General features: G+C 36.9%; 2 protein-coding genes across 5 annotated transcripts in view; both read right to left on the bottom strand.

Moving 5' to 3' along the window:
• neo1a (neogenin 1a) overlaps positions 1-10,691 on the bottom strand; it is a 172,593-nt gene extending 161,902 nt beyond the window's left edge. For all 4 annotated transcript variants that reach the window (XM_081359651.1, XM_081359654.1, XM_081359652.1 and 1 more), the window contains exon 1: positions 10,265-10,691. In XM_081359651.1, the coding sequence (XP_081215777.1) occupies positions 10,265-10,337 (73 nt within the window). In that variant the 5' untranslated portion in view covers positions 10,338-10,691. The remainder of the gene's footprint in view (positions 1-10,264) is intronic.
• LOC308687271 (apoptosis regulator BAX) overlaps positions 1-14,522 on the bottom strand; it is a 423,052-nt gene that overhangs the window by 388,284 nt on the left and 20,246 nt on the right. The window lies entirely within an intron of this gene.

The raw sequence follows: 14,522 nt of genomic DNA, 5'->3' as shown, positions 1-14,522 counted from the left end.
ATCTGTGCAGAGCAAAGAATTGGAAATGAACAAAGGTTTATATTGGGTAAATCTCATTCTGGAGATCATCGCTCCAAGCACACTTTAATTATCCCGACTCTAAGATCTCTACAATATTGAAAGACTAAAGGCTGAATTGAACATCAGTCCAAAAAAATAATAATACAATTGCTGTGAAAGGCTGGTGAAGTGATATTAACAAATTTTGAAGAGAAACCACTTGAGATTGAAGGCTATTATAATTTTCTTTTTAAAAAATGTCAGAAAATATGATGGGAATCTAAATTAAATGTTTCAAAAGCAGTATTAACTGAAAGCTTTATTAATACTATTGCTCATCCTTTGGCATGTAAGTCCTGCATTGTCTTTGCTACATATATGAATTATACCAAAAAAATAATTGTTTTACTGAATCACTGAAACCAAAACCTAAACCTAAACATAAGATTTGGTAATTCAATTTAGGTAATTGTGTAAACTATATATGCTTTTCAGGGAGTCGTGTCCACAGGTGATAAACCAGTCGTAGTAAAGTCGAGCCAGCTCTCAATATTTTGCGGTAGCTTACATACGCTGTGCACTAGTCTTCTGGTCTTCTCAGGGCCTAAAATCAGTACCCGACCCGAATCACTTATCCGCACCCAATCGTGCATAAACCAATTAAAAAAATTAAAATAAAAAATAAAAACCTGACCCGAGACAAACCCAATTAAATTAGACCTGAGTCCGACCCGAATTTTACTCAAACCTGACTGGACCCGTATGTAAAAAGCAGCAATGTCTGCACAGCCTGCACACACCAGTATCCTGGAGGGTTTGGTCATTTTAAGCAACCCCAACTACCGTCTAAAGTCGGGCCTCAGGTTTTCGGATCCAACTGGACCCATGAAGCATAGATGCGTTAACTGTTTTGATCAATGTTTTCAGCCCTTTAAACATATTTTATTTCCTGTTTTATGTATAAATACAAAGTTCTGTCGTTAAACTCTAGATGGCGCAGGCTGATGGGTTCTTAACTCAATCTGCTTGCAATCACATCATTCTCTATAGGGCACAGCTGATTGGTTCCTGCATCATCAGTAGCCAATGAGCTCGCTGCTCAACCTTCAAATAATTGGTCAGCATTTGTGTAGCACATTTTCAGGAACCCTCCACCTTCTCCAGCTCCACCTGTATAGTGTGTATTACACTTCTAAGAAAAACATTGCATAAATAACCAACAAATTTCACAACAAAAAGATCTTCACAAGCACTAAGGCTCATCCAAATTGCTAACACAGGGAGCTGGTCACTGTTTACTAGCTGCGGATAGATGTGAGGCCCAGACTTCCTAATGGCTTCCTGTATTTCACAGAATAGTTTCCTCTCAGGAAATGTTATCAATACAAGCCACTTCAGCACTGACCCAAAACCACAATACACAAGTCACCGACATTAATTAAAACAGCTTGAATGCGCTGAAGGCATGCTTCCACTATAAGAGCAATGAAATGAGGCATGAAGAGCATAACTTTATATAAAAAAAAAATTGAATTAAACTGGAATGGGTTTATTGAACTAGAACCAGGATTAAGTGAAAAACTTAATTTCATCTCATCTCACACAATAAGACCAAAAAGACAAATCTTTTTCATATCTGAATATTTTGCGATCTAATCAAAATAAAAGAAATTACTGGAGGAGAGTAGACATCATAAAGCGGAATGAAACTGTTGACCTCCTGGAGAATATTACAAACTCTTTAAACAAATGGGGCATGGAAGAATACGTCTGGAGCCTGTGGGCTCAATGCAGAATGGCACAGGCGAGCGGTCCAACCCTCATTAGAAATTAATTACCCCTGTAGTCAGCGTGGGGCAGCCGTACAGTCACTATGTATCTAAGGCTTTACCCAGGGGGAGCAATTGAACCCCTGACCCCCCTCTTTTCGGCAAGCAATATGCGACACCACCCTGATTGTGAATTACTGGCCCAGCCATGCTGGGAATGCAGACAGCGGCAGTAAGAATCTGAACTGGGCTGGTGTGGGTGGGACGGCCCGCTTCACTGCTCAGTGAATTTTATTATCCATTAGGAATTCTTCAGTGAAGCAATCTTTCAAGCTCAACATCCACGAGTGTTTATTTTGCCCCAAAAAAGATGACTCAAAAGATGAGAAAGGGTAATGACTGTGATATCATCTGGGTGCAACTGCTAATTATCCAATCATAAAGTTATTGTGTACACGATTCTGTGATTCGGGATGATTGTGTAAACGTCTAGAGGTGAGGAACGGAAGATATAAGTAGAGTTTGTATAATTACCATACATAAAAAGATCCTGCAATAGTGGCTTCCTGTAATTGTTTTTTGATGAACATAATGGGCCTGTACTATAATTTCCAAAATGGTCAAATTACCAATATCAAACCTTATTATAAGGTGAGACACAACAGCAATGAGAAAAAAAATTTCAAGAGAAAAAGGTTCACTCCACTTTGCAAAAAGGCCTTCTTTAATCTCGCCAAATAGCTCATTTGCTTCTTTTTCGAGTGCATAAGAGAAATGGGCCACTTTTGCATTAGTTTATAGCTGTGATTACTCAATTCCTAGTCCCACATGCAATCTGCAATAAATGCTGCAGAATGGATTTAAGTAGTAAATGTGTTAAACTGTTGAAAGTACTACACTCTTACTTACTGAAAAAGCAGAGTAACCTAATCCTGCACTAACTACAACAATTTTTGTCACCTAAATATACTCTCAAGCGAAAAGGTGGTAATTACAATAATTCAAGAACAATCACAAATTAACAATTTGTAACATTACGCTTATAATGTAAAGACAGGGATACAGTCAATGTGTTGCACACTCAAATGCGTTTAGAACTTTCCAACAGTAAATCACTAATTAAATCAGGAAAAAACTAATTAAAAGTTAGATAAAGGAGAAAAGAAAAATCATGTTATTTCAGGAAACTTGTAGGCGAAATTTCTGTAGGCGTACTTATTCCGCAGGTAGCCGGTCAAATGTGCGTGTCCATCAAGTCTTTTCCATAAAAGCGCTCATTAGGCATATACAGTAACAGCTGGCCTCCCCTTAATGATGCCCCCCACCCCCACACCCACACCCACACCCACACCCACACCCACCCGGACACGCTCGCTGGGATCATGTGACACGTGTCCAAGGATCCAGTGCTGGAATGTCAAGCCTACTCTGCAGGTGCTTTTCTGGCTTTATCTTATTTTCCTGGCTTTTTTTCTCCAGCTGCATTTATCCATCGCAGGGTCAGAGGTCAAATCTTGAGGCCAGGGACCCAGGGCAGCTGGTTTCCATCATTCCCGTCACTCCTAACCATTGGGAGGAAATTCTTCATATCTCATCTTGCATGCACTGCAGCTGCAAGACCACCTACAAGTTACAAATGCAACCTCCCAGAACAAAAATCACCCAAACAGACTTACCTCATAAAAATGCAGAGAAATTGTAAATATTAGGGCTGCACAATATATCGAAATATTGTAAATGTATATTTTGTGATATGCATATCGCAACGGCTTGCAATAACTGGGGTCATGAGCAAAAGAGAAAGAGAAAATCACTCACTGCTCTTGGCTGAATAACTTTTGTAGCTTTAATAAGAATCAGTATATATTTCATACAGTGAAAACTACCCGTGTTTTATTTTTACATTTGATTATTCAGTTTCTGTTGTTAAATAACCCTAATGTAGGATAACCTGAACCCCACTGATGTTAAAATAACACTTCTTACGCCACAGTAAAACACTGCTGTTCACTTTCAGAAGTTGTAGGGATGTTTTCTTGTTACAAAAAGAATGTGAAACACGTATGTATCATTTTAAATATATTTGAAGTTTATTTTACACACTTTAAGCATTATCGTGTCGCATATCGAATATCGCATTATTTAATGAGTTATCGCATATCGCATTTTTCTTCAATGTCGTGCAGCCCTTGTACATATTATACAATAACTGTCCATAATGTAGGCTACAATACAATGGAAGGTAAGTAATGGAAGGTAAGTAATGTACAGTTCCTTATGGCTCTCTGACATCCATTATCTCGACAAAGGTTCAGGACTGAACATATAAAGAGCAGAACTCAATCTACCTAAGACCATTCAAACTCATTTCAGCCAAGATATACAGTATTTACAGTGCATGATGTAACCTAGGCTAGATTCTATACTCATTTAAGACATATTCAGGAAAAACCTCTTAAGAAACATTTCTTTGAGTGAAAACCTTGACAAATCCTGCTTTTATTTGTCAAATAAATACTCCGAATTTATTCACCCACTTTATTAATATTTGTTTTCAATGACCAAGTGAAGCTTGTTTTGTTTGCCCTTTCAATTTAATCTCAACGCATCAGGACAGAAGATTTCAAGCTTCACGTGCAAAATGCTAATTCAAACGAAACATAATCGTGTCATAAAAGTGGTCCATTCAACTCTTGCTATATTTTCCAAGCCTTCTGAAGCCAAATGATAGCTTAGTGTGAGAAACAATCAAAAATTAGAGTTATTAATTACTGAAAATCTAGGATTGTTTTTCAAAGCTTGAAAGCTCCACTACAAATTCATTGTAATAGGAACTAAATAAGTAGAAATTACTCAAGTTTCGTGTAAGCTATATGGATTTTGAACCATGTAAATGATATTAAAATGTAAAATTTCCAGATGAAGTACAGCTTTAATGATTAGTGGCGTATGGAAAATAGATTACTAGTTTACATGTAACAAAAAATGCACTGTTTAATGTTCCATTTTCCTTGGTTAAGCAAAGGAAGGAGTGTTTGCTTTTCGAGCAGAAAGGTCTGGCGAGCCCTTACTGGATCTTTGCGATAAACCAGAAGCCGACCGCAGGACGGCGTGTCGAGAAGATCTTAAGCGAAGGTTGAGCTGCCAAGAGCCACAAGCCGAGTTCATGCAGACTGGCACTGACGTTGAGCTTATTCACAATCCGTCTTCAGTGATACTTCCACAGGCCACACTATGAGACCTTTATACAGAGCCGAAGGGAAGGGCCCCCCGTAGGGCCCGTCATCAGCGTTCAAGCAATGAGCAACAACAACAGGGTGCTTCAATCGCCTTCAATGGTTTCACAGCTTTAGTCTGCCGGGATGCTTGGCACAGATATCAGTTCATGCTGCCATTACTCACATACAACCTTTGCTGCTGAGAACGGGGAACCAAATAAAAGGGAAACAAGTTAGCTTGTCAGCATATTCGGCAGGTGTGCGGACACTGTAACGACGGGTCCTTTCAGGATTCCTGATTAACTAAACAGGCCATAAAGAAAGCAGACCCCATTTCATGACAGCAGCAAAGTAAGATAGGGAGAGAACAATACTAATTAACATGGCAGTGCATGGTCAGAAAGAAGAACAATAGCTTAACATTTGAACAATTTGGGTCAGCAGAAAATGTGCTTCAGTTGGACTGAGCAGTGATCAGAACCACATGCAGTTTTCCACATGGGAAATGTGCTCATATTTGCTCTAGTTCAGACTTTGGTATCAGGTAATGACTGTGAAATATGCCCAACAGAATTGTGAAAACTCAGTAAGTTGGATTCTGGGTCACTCGACATCATTACTCTATAAGATTTCGGGCCCTACATTTGACTCGGGACCTCCTTCTAGTTAAGCGATCCACTGATATTAACTCTTTTCCCGCCAGCATTTTTGAAAAAACTTGCCAGCCACCGTCAGCATTTTTAATAATTTTCTGAAAATTTTCATGGCCCCCGGAATATTTTTCAAGCATTTCAAAAGAAAGAACAGAGCCTCTGCTTTAAAAAAAATTAAAAAAAAATTTGAAAACAACACTTGAATGTTTGAAGTTTCATAAAAACGTTTTAAAGAAAAAGGTGAGAAAATCGTTTTTTTTTTTCTCCAAAGTCTGCAACGTGCAAAAGCATTTACTCTCCCTTTTCATTTAACTCAAAAAATTTAACATTTCAGATCACTTAAAATGTGAACTCAAAAGTTCAACATAATCATAAAGGTAGTTTGTTTAATTTAAGTTTGCCCTATTCAAAACAATTATTTTGAGAGTTAGGGAAATATTAATAATAATAAAACAAAAACACTAGAAATAAAATTGAGTAAATGTAGGCATCACAAATGGAAATTCATTTTGAGATCTGTAAAAAAATAATAATAATAGTTTCATTACATTTTTTGTGTTTTAAAAGATAAGCTATAGATGCAAAGGTAATGTAAAAATATGAGCATGCATAATTGCATTTATCAGTTGATATATAACCAATACTGGATTATGATTTGAGTCTATGGAATAACTTTAAAGCCATTTAAAGTTTAAATGATGCTTAAAATGAGGGTTTTGTTCAAGTATAAGAAATATTAATAGTGCTGTTTGTTTGGAGCTATCTAAATACCATTTATTATTAGCATGATTCTAGATTTGCGAGGGCCAAACCAATCACACCAAGAGGGAGACACTACAAAACGGCTTATCAGAAGCTCTATTAGGATTTTGCTTGACTTCACTTCACCGAGCATTCATATCACACATGCATCATAATGTTCTCCAGCTGCCGAGAGAATTCTCCCGCAAAGAGAGATCCACTGGGAACTCAACCACTCAGATCCCAAACCAGGGTGTTGACCAGCAAACATTCCTTAGGTATGACCATTTCATAGGAATTCCTTCAACAACAACAAAAAGCCATACGCTACCTCGTGTGTATTTGCGTAGACTGGTCATTTTCTCAAATGCTACACTAAAATAGTGCACTCAGAAACATAATGATACACTATAATGATACACCACTGATGGTAATGGAGCAGAATTGACCAGGGTTGGCCAGAAATCTTTCCAATAATCTCATACAGCAGAAGCTCACCATTTCAATAAATGGACTCAAATTTGCACAAGTAGCCCTAACCATTCATACCTCAATTTCAAGGCCACCAAAAAAAAAAATAGAAAAAAAAGAAATGCTGATGAATAGCCAGTGCTGACGTTAAGCATTCCTGACACAGCCAATCAAGGCCAGCTGGGAATGGAATACTCAAGCTTACATACTGCTTATATACTGTACTATTTTTTAAAACAATAATTGAAACAGCGTGCAACACTGAACATTTCAAACTGTAGCATGCTAAAGTGTTGCCAGATGATCTCACTATGTGACATTCAGTCGTCAGAAACAAAATATGCCTATTTTAGACTTCAATTTTTAGTCATTTCACTGTCTGATCTAATGATGAGTCGAGAAACAAGAGATGATATTGCCTGAATTTTTTTTTGCTTTCTAAATGGAAGGTCATGTCGAGTGCATTGCATTCTGGTGTGATATATGCAGCCTCCTTATTTTGGCAGAAGTATAACATCATCCATTCCATGCAAAGCAATGTAATATCAAATAGTAAGTAGTATGCCATTCCAAACATACCAATACCCTGCCATATCACTTATTACATGGACACTGAAAGGGTGTGATTCTCTCACAAAGAAACCCAAATCAGATGTTGACAAATATGAGGTCAAATTATTAACCGGCACTTTTGCAGCTAGTGCAATGAACAAATAACTCCATCAATCATAATCCATTTTACAGGCTGCTATCAAGCCTTCATTTGCACATTAGGCGATTAGCCAAGGGCTCATTGTCCATCTAAATTAATAAAGAACATCGAAGGCTGGATCTCTCAGCTGGAGCTTATTGTGACGCCCTGTTTCCAGCGAGATTCAATTGCTGACAATACTTAATTTGTTACTGTGATATTGATCCTCTTTGTTCCCTGACATCTGAAAACATGCAGCTGCAACAGTAATGATGACTTTGGATAATGATTATAATGCAATGGACAGATATATGACCAAGCTATTGCGCTGATGGAATATTTCCCCCCAAAAAAGGCATCCATTTAGGCCTCTCTCTCCAGATACTGTAAATAAGCAAAAAATACAACACGGCCCATTCAAAAAAGCACCAATACTACATGTTTAACAGAAACCGAAAGGTTTCATTTAGCCGAAGTTTGAAAATTAAGTTTGGGCAAAATAATTTGGGTAATTAAACCTCCTGAACACGAACTCAGTGTCTCAGTTTGTGTTCAGGAATGGTTAGAGAACATTGCGTTTGGTACGTTTTTCCTCTTCAAACCAAACTTGGGTCTTCAGCCAACAAAAGTTTAAATCCCATCAAATCTTAAAATATGTCAGTGCCATTGTTTTGTCTCAAGCACACCAGTAATGTTTTTTTAATATATATAAAAGCTACTTAAATGTCTTAATTGAATTCCTGGCTTAATCTAAGCCCCGTCTGTGAAACCAGGCCTAACTTAACTTAATAACCAGGTATATGGCCTACAGAACAGAAAGAAGAAAAAACGCTATCCATGTTAGTTCAACACTGTCCTTTTGTTCAGGTCTCGCTTAGGTCTGTGCAATGTAGTGCGATGAAGGCCTCTGGAAGGAAGCAGATCTCTTACATCGCTGAGTGGTTGCAGACAAGGTAGTGAGGGTGTTTATACAGTTTAGCATGCTGTTTACATTGTCCGCAGGGAAGCCATCAGCACACAGTTCTCTTCCAGCAGGATTATGCAGATAAGATGGGATGCAAATTGGATGCAATGACAACTTTCCCCCCCAAAAAAACAACAACTTAAAGACAAGCCCATATCCTTTCCAGAACAACGAAAAGTTGGAATGCTGTTATCGGCGAGACGTAGGTGACAATCTTCACGGAACTGCTTATGGTTCGCATTTGTGTGCTTCAAGACCTCAAAAAACATGTTTCGAATAAACACATATTTTCAGAAGGGGACCCCACAATTAGTAACTTGAAACTCACTCTCCGCATGTAGGTCCAATTCTCTGGAATCAATCAAAACTCCCAAAGGAACTCCCTGTTCCCCCCTTAATCTCCTGGTTTTATTACTTTCCAGACAGAGTCTGCCCGTTCCACCCAGCCCCCCATTCCTCTCTTTTGTATGATCTCCAGCAAAGCCTGTGATTTTTTACCACAGCACATTGCTTTTCATGCAGCAGGGCAGCTTTCATCAGCCTCTGCACGCAAGACGGCCCAGCCGCAAACTCCACTACGGCCTGCTTTCATCGTACGTGAGCCTAATAGACAAGCACAAACTAGTGAAAACATGTTGCCAAAACCAATGAAAGAGTTAAATGATGCATCGTGCAAATTAAAGGTGCACCTTATGAACAAAGATGATGAATAAACCAACAAAAGATTCAGTTTCTATGCTCTGAAGCAAAAATACCCATTTCTCTTAAGGCATATTTAGACAGCCATGCAATATATTCCATGTTCGGCTCCATATTCTGTGCAGGAATGCAATGCAATGGCAAATAAAACCGTACCAACAATAAAACAAAAAAAGGTAGCTCTGACCCTGCATCAAAGCCACCTCTGATGCTGCTTTGGCTCGGTGTACATTAAGTGCAATCTTAAACTTTGCCATTTTCATCACGTTAAGTAGTCATGTAGCCAACCTATATTCATATTCTTATTTTAAAGATAGTTTCATATGAATATTACAGATATTGCAATGTCAGTGTAAATGCATTTATGCCACCTCTATGCAGCATTAAGGCATCTTTCCTGGTAGTATGCCGCTTCAGTTGGGTAAAGACAGCATTATATATTTATATGCAAAAAAAAAAATTGTCCTAGGTATGTTTTCTGCTTGGTTTCAAGCAGGGGAAAGTCATTAATGTTCTTGTGTTCAGCCCAGAATTCTACACACACCAAAATAAACGTGGTAGATAATATATAAAATACCTTTTCTCTTTTCTTTCAAGTGCATGGTCAAAAACAACTGCACTATTTGCCTTCTGGCAACTTTACAGGAAAAATATCTAGGATTATGATGCAAAAGATCTATTTCTTACAGAGAGAGAGAGTCTATATGATCCTCCAACAGTGCGTGGAAAAAACACTGATTTCCACAGACATGATAATTAACGAGATTTAGGCTAATTTACTTGCTTCCATTTGATGAAGGAATGGGGTTTTCCATTCAGGTGAAAATGTATTAATGCAGAACACACCTTTGCAGTAAATAAGCCTTTTCAGAGCAAACGTAGGAGATATTTCGCATATGTTTTGATTTATAAGGCTGTCTGAACGGTGTGTGTTCGATGAACTGGATGCAATCAAGTTAGTTCAGATGAAAATAGTCACACACTCGTTTCACACTCAAGAGAAACAGGCAGCGGGTCGCACCGCAGAAAGTTGTAATGCTCTTTAATCTCAGACTTACCTTTTTCAGCATGCGAAAGTGTGATCGTGAGGCAGAAAAGAGAGAGGAGCAACCGGGCTCCCCGCTCCGCCATCACTTTAAACACGAATTAAAGAAGTGTGGAAAGCCTCGGACACGATCCCGATTTAAAATCCCCCTGATCGCGCGCACGGATCAGTTCAATAGTGTGAACAACGCATCCGGAACGAGTTACTTCCGAAAGTTGCCGAAGGAAACATGAAGCTCGTTGAGCAGAAGACACGATCCGCCGCTTCAAAACTTCAACAGGCGACCGAGTAAAATCAAAGTCAATCCATATTTGCGAGATTAAACCAACGCCGAGTTGGAGAATAGCGAAATGAGAGGCGTCAGTGCAGACATAATGTGTAAAGGTGAAGAGAGAGAGAGAGAGAGTCCGGACGGTTGGAGATATTTTTTCACTGATCTCAGAGAGAGAGAGAGAGCAGCAGGAATTCAGATAGGAACCTGGAAAAACCGGAACTGGATCGGAAAGAGATCAGGAATCATTTGACATGGCCATCACAAAAGCCTGGAATGGTGTTTTTTTTTTTCTCTCAGTCTCTTTATATAGGCTAATTTGAACAATTTAAGTTCAAATTCAAATCCAAATTAAGATATTTAAAATATATATTTTTTAAATGCCACACAAAAGATCTACCTAAACATTGATCAGGTGATCTCTTTTTTAAAACCTTATGTTTTCAATATATAGCCTAGCTATAGCCTACTTTTAAAACATAATTTAAGACCTAGCCTACCTTAAAAGTACAAACTTAAAATTATTTGTTAAACATCTCTGGTGGAACAAACATTAAGGCATCCAGTTGCAAACGCTCAAGTTCTTGAGTTAAAAACACACACAATCAGTGTCACAAACTAGTCTGTTAATTAATGACAGAAGTTATGTTGCGTTCACTCACACTCTTGTCATGATGTTTGCCAGCTGAAATAATTTATCACAGGCTTCCAAATACTATATGAAAATGTAACTGATATGTGCACTGATAAAAATGCAAAAAATAAATAAAAACTAATGTAATTTCTACCTGAATAAGTTAGTCCAGGCAATTTTGACAAAGTAAATTCTATATAAGTACTCAATTTAAGATTGTAGGAATTAAAGCGTAAATATAACCGTTATAAAATTAAGTAAAACCTAATAAACTTTCTGATACTGGAGTCCCCATAATGCACTGGGACATGAATGATGAATAATGTTGCATTTTTCACTGTTTGCCAGCTGTTTTATTATGCATTATTTATGTGTCATACAAAAATAAAGCATACACTTTAAACATAGTTGAACTTTACTTTGCAATACTCCGTTTCAAGTACATTTTACGCAAACAATATTACACTGAATTAAGCCATGCAATAGGAATTACTCAATCAACTTTAACCGGCGAAGTTAAATGTACTTAATTTTACTTAACTTAGTTAAGTAGATTTTACTTAATTCCATATGTGAAATTTACTTTAAAAAATGTGTGCAAAAAAAATTAAAAAGTACATTTTACATATTTGTATTTATTTTTATTTTTTATTTTTTCAGTGTGGTTCAGATGCTAATAACCAACATTCATATTTTAAATATTCTTTCTAAATTATTTGTATTATATTTTGATTGGAAAGCCTTTTTTGTTGTTGTTGACTTTTGGTCCGCTCTTTAGTCTTGATAGAAACAGTGTGACAAAAATCTATTCATCTGCCACTGATAAATGCAACACATTGCCAGATCTGCTCTGGAAACAGTCTCTCAGAAGAGCTCCATCTACTGGCAGATTGACTGATTTACAACAATGTGACTGTGGTACAGAACATATTTACATGCTATTAAAATTGTCTTTAAAAAACATTATTGTATGGTCCTTTTTTGATAGTGCACAGAAGACTGATTTCTCCTAATAAATGTTCTGTTTTGTAAAGAAATGTGATGAAAATGTTGTCTTTTAGGTCTATTATTTCATCTTTGGGTTTTGATCAGGATATTAGGGACAATTCTCACATTAACCACATGCACTGCTCACCTCAGTAGTATTACATCCTTTTTAAAATGCATTGGTAATTAATACTCACCTCTAGTGTATTTCACGTTATTTGTGTGGTGAAATTTGCAGGATGCACGCGTGAGACGCCAGGTGTTATTTTATGCTAATAGTGATATATCTCAACAACACAATACTCTTGGTTATCTTAAACCTTTGGGATGTGTTCCTTATCCACAACAGATTAGGTATTTGTTAATGTTTACACAGAGGTGAAAGGATGAAAGTTGGAATGATGGACAGAACCGAATTTTATGTCTTCATGGCTACTTTTGAATTTTCCTCACTTGGTGGCTAAAGGATTAAAGTACTTGGCAGTGAAACTGCGGAGGATTACAGGGATTAATACAGGTTTAGAAAACACTGGCGGAATTAATCTGATCACTGTAAGCACTGAGCCTTATTAATTTAAGACAGATTATTTGGTTGCGGATACTGGGACATCATAAGCCATATGGACACCATGTTTGCTGAATGGCCAGAATTCCAGTTCACAGAGTCATCCTGACTGATGCAGGTTAATATATATTTACCTTCTGAGCCTTTTTATGTGGATATTTCATCTTCTATGTCACTCTTCTTATTAAAAAAAAAAAAAAAAAAAAAAAAAATTGTAGGTATAACATCCATTACATTACACTTTTTAGGTAATATAATCAGACTACTTTTGACCTACCTCATTTATCACACTGAATTGGATAATATTGCACCATATTAATATAAAAATACAAAGAGAAAGAAAAGTGCATAAAACATCACGTCAGGGTTTCCCAGACTGGGGTTTGTAGAGAAACTGCAGGGGGTTTCGACAGAAAAGCTAATAATTAAATCATTAAAAAAAAAAACTTTAAATATTACAATTATAATAAAAAATGTGTTTGAAAGAAGAAAAAACACATTCCAAAGACAGTAATGCATGGTTAAATGACTCACTGAGTGATAATTCCAATAATTATTGTGTTGAGCTCATTCAATATTCAATGTTGCAAAAACACAGACAGTGTGTGTAATTTCACAGAAGACTTCCCATATGCACACAAGTAATATTTTTTAGAAAGGAAATTTTAAACATGAAAATAAAGAATTAGGGAGAATCAATAAATTATGTGTTATACTGCCATTGTGTAAACAATATGTAATCAGGTTACCAATAAAGAAACTTTAGTCTGATTACAAGTATTTTAAAATGTAATACAATCTAACTACAAGTACTTAATTTTTGGAATCTGATTACATAATTGTCATGTTTTGGTTGCAGCAGAGATGAAACATGACGCTTCATCTGAAGTGCAGATTTAGAAAATAACTCAAATCATCACATAACACTCGAGAACAACCAATTTAACACGACGTAGAACTTACAATGAACTAAAAGACACACAGGGTTTAAATAGACAGAACAAACAAATCAAAGAAGCGTGAAACACATGTGACAATTTAATCAAATCATTTGTAACCTAGGAGACTAACAGGCAGGAAACCTAATTAACAGAACAAGAAAACCAACCTAGAAACAGACATGAACAGAACGGAGAAGCAGATCAAAAGCAAACTCTAAACGTGACAGTAATCCAGATTACATGTTATCAGTAACCCAGCACTGAAATTATATATACATGACATACAAGTTTCAAAAGAAATGACATTAAAGTGCTTAGGTGGGTCAATATACATTTTAATTAAATTGCAATGAACATATAAGTGTCTGAAAACATTACACTCAGTTTGCAATTAAGTATAGGTCTATATTTGCATAATATGTACACTGTAAAAAGTGATCATTTGACTTAATTTACAAAAAGCGAGGAAACCCATTACCTTAAAATTAGAAATCCCCCTGTAGTCAATAATTGTATCCCTTAAAACTCATCTTCAATCACCAAAACTACATATTTAAAGTTGTTTTGTTTTTTTTGTTCTTCTTGTCTTATCTTGAATGTAACTCGACACCCTTGCCTCATTGAGTATACATGGATCTATGAATATGCAAATGAACCCCGCCTCCACTCACTCACTCAGCTCAGAGATCCACTGGTTGACGATCACACGTTGATCTGATTGGTTACAAGGTAGTTTGTGAGGTCAGAAACACCAGCGATTTCAAAGCGTGTTTTTGAGACTGTCTTTGGTTCACTGCAGTTTTAAGGAGGAAATACTCAGCAATGGTGTCGACTTATGAATTTACACATGGTTTGTCTTAAAGCATATTAAAA

Source organism: Scardinius erythrophthalmus, assembly GCF_964197995.2.
Source record: "Scardinius erythrophthalmus genome assembly, chromosome: 2".
NCBI classification, from domain to species: Eukaryota; Metazoa; Chordata; class Actinopteri; order Cypriniformes; family Leuciscidae; genus Scardinius; species Scardinius erythrophthalmus.
The sequence above is the reverse complement of the archived record's forward strand: the minus strand, read 5'-3'. Positions and strand labels throughout refer to the sequence as shown.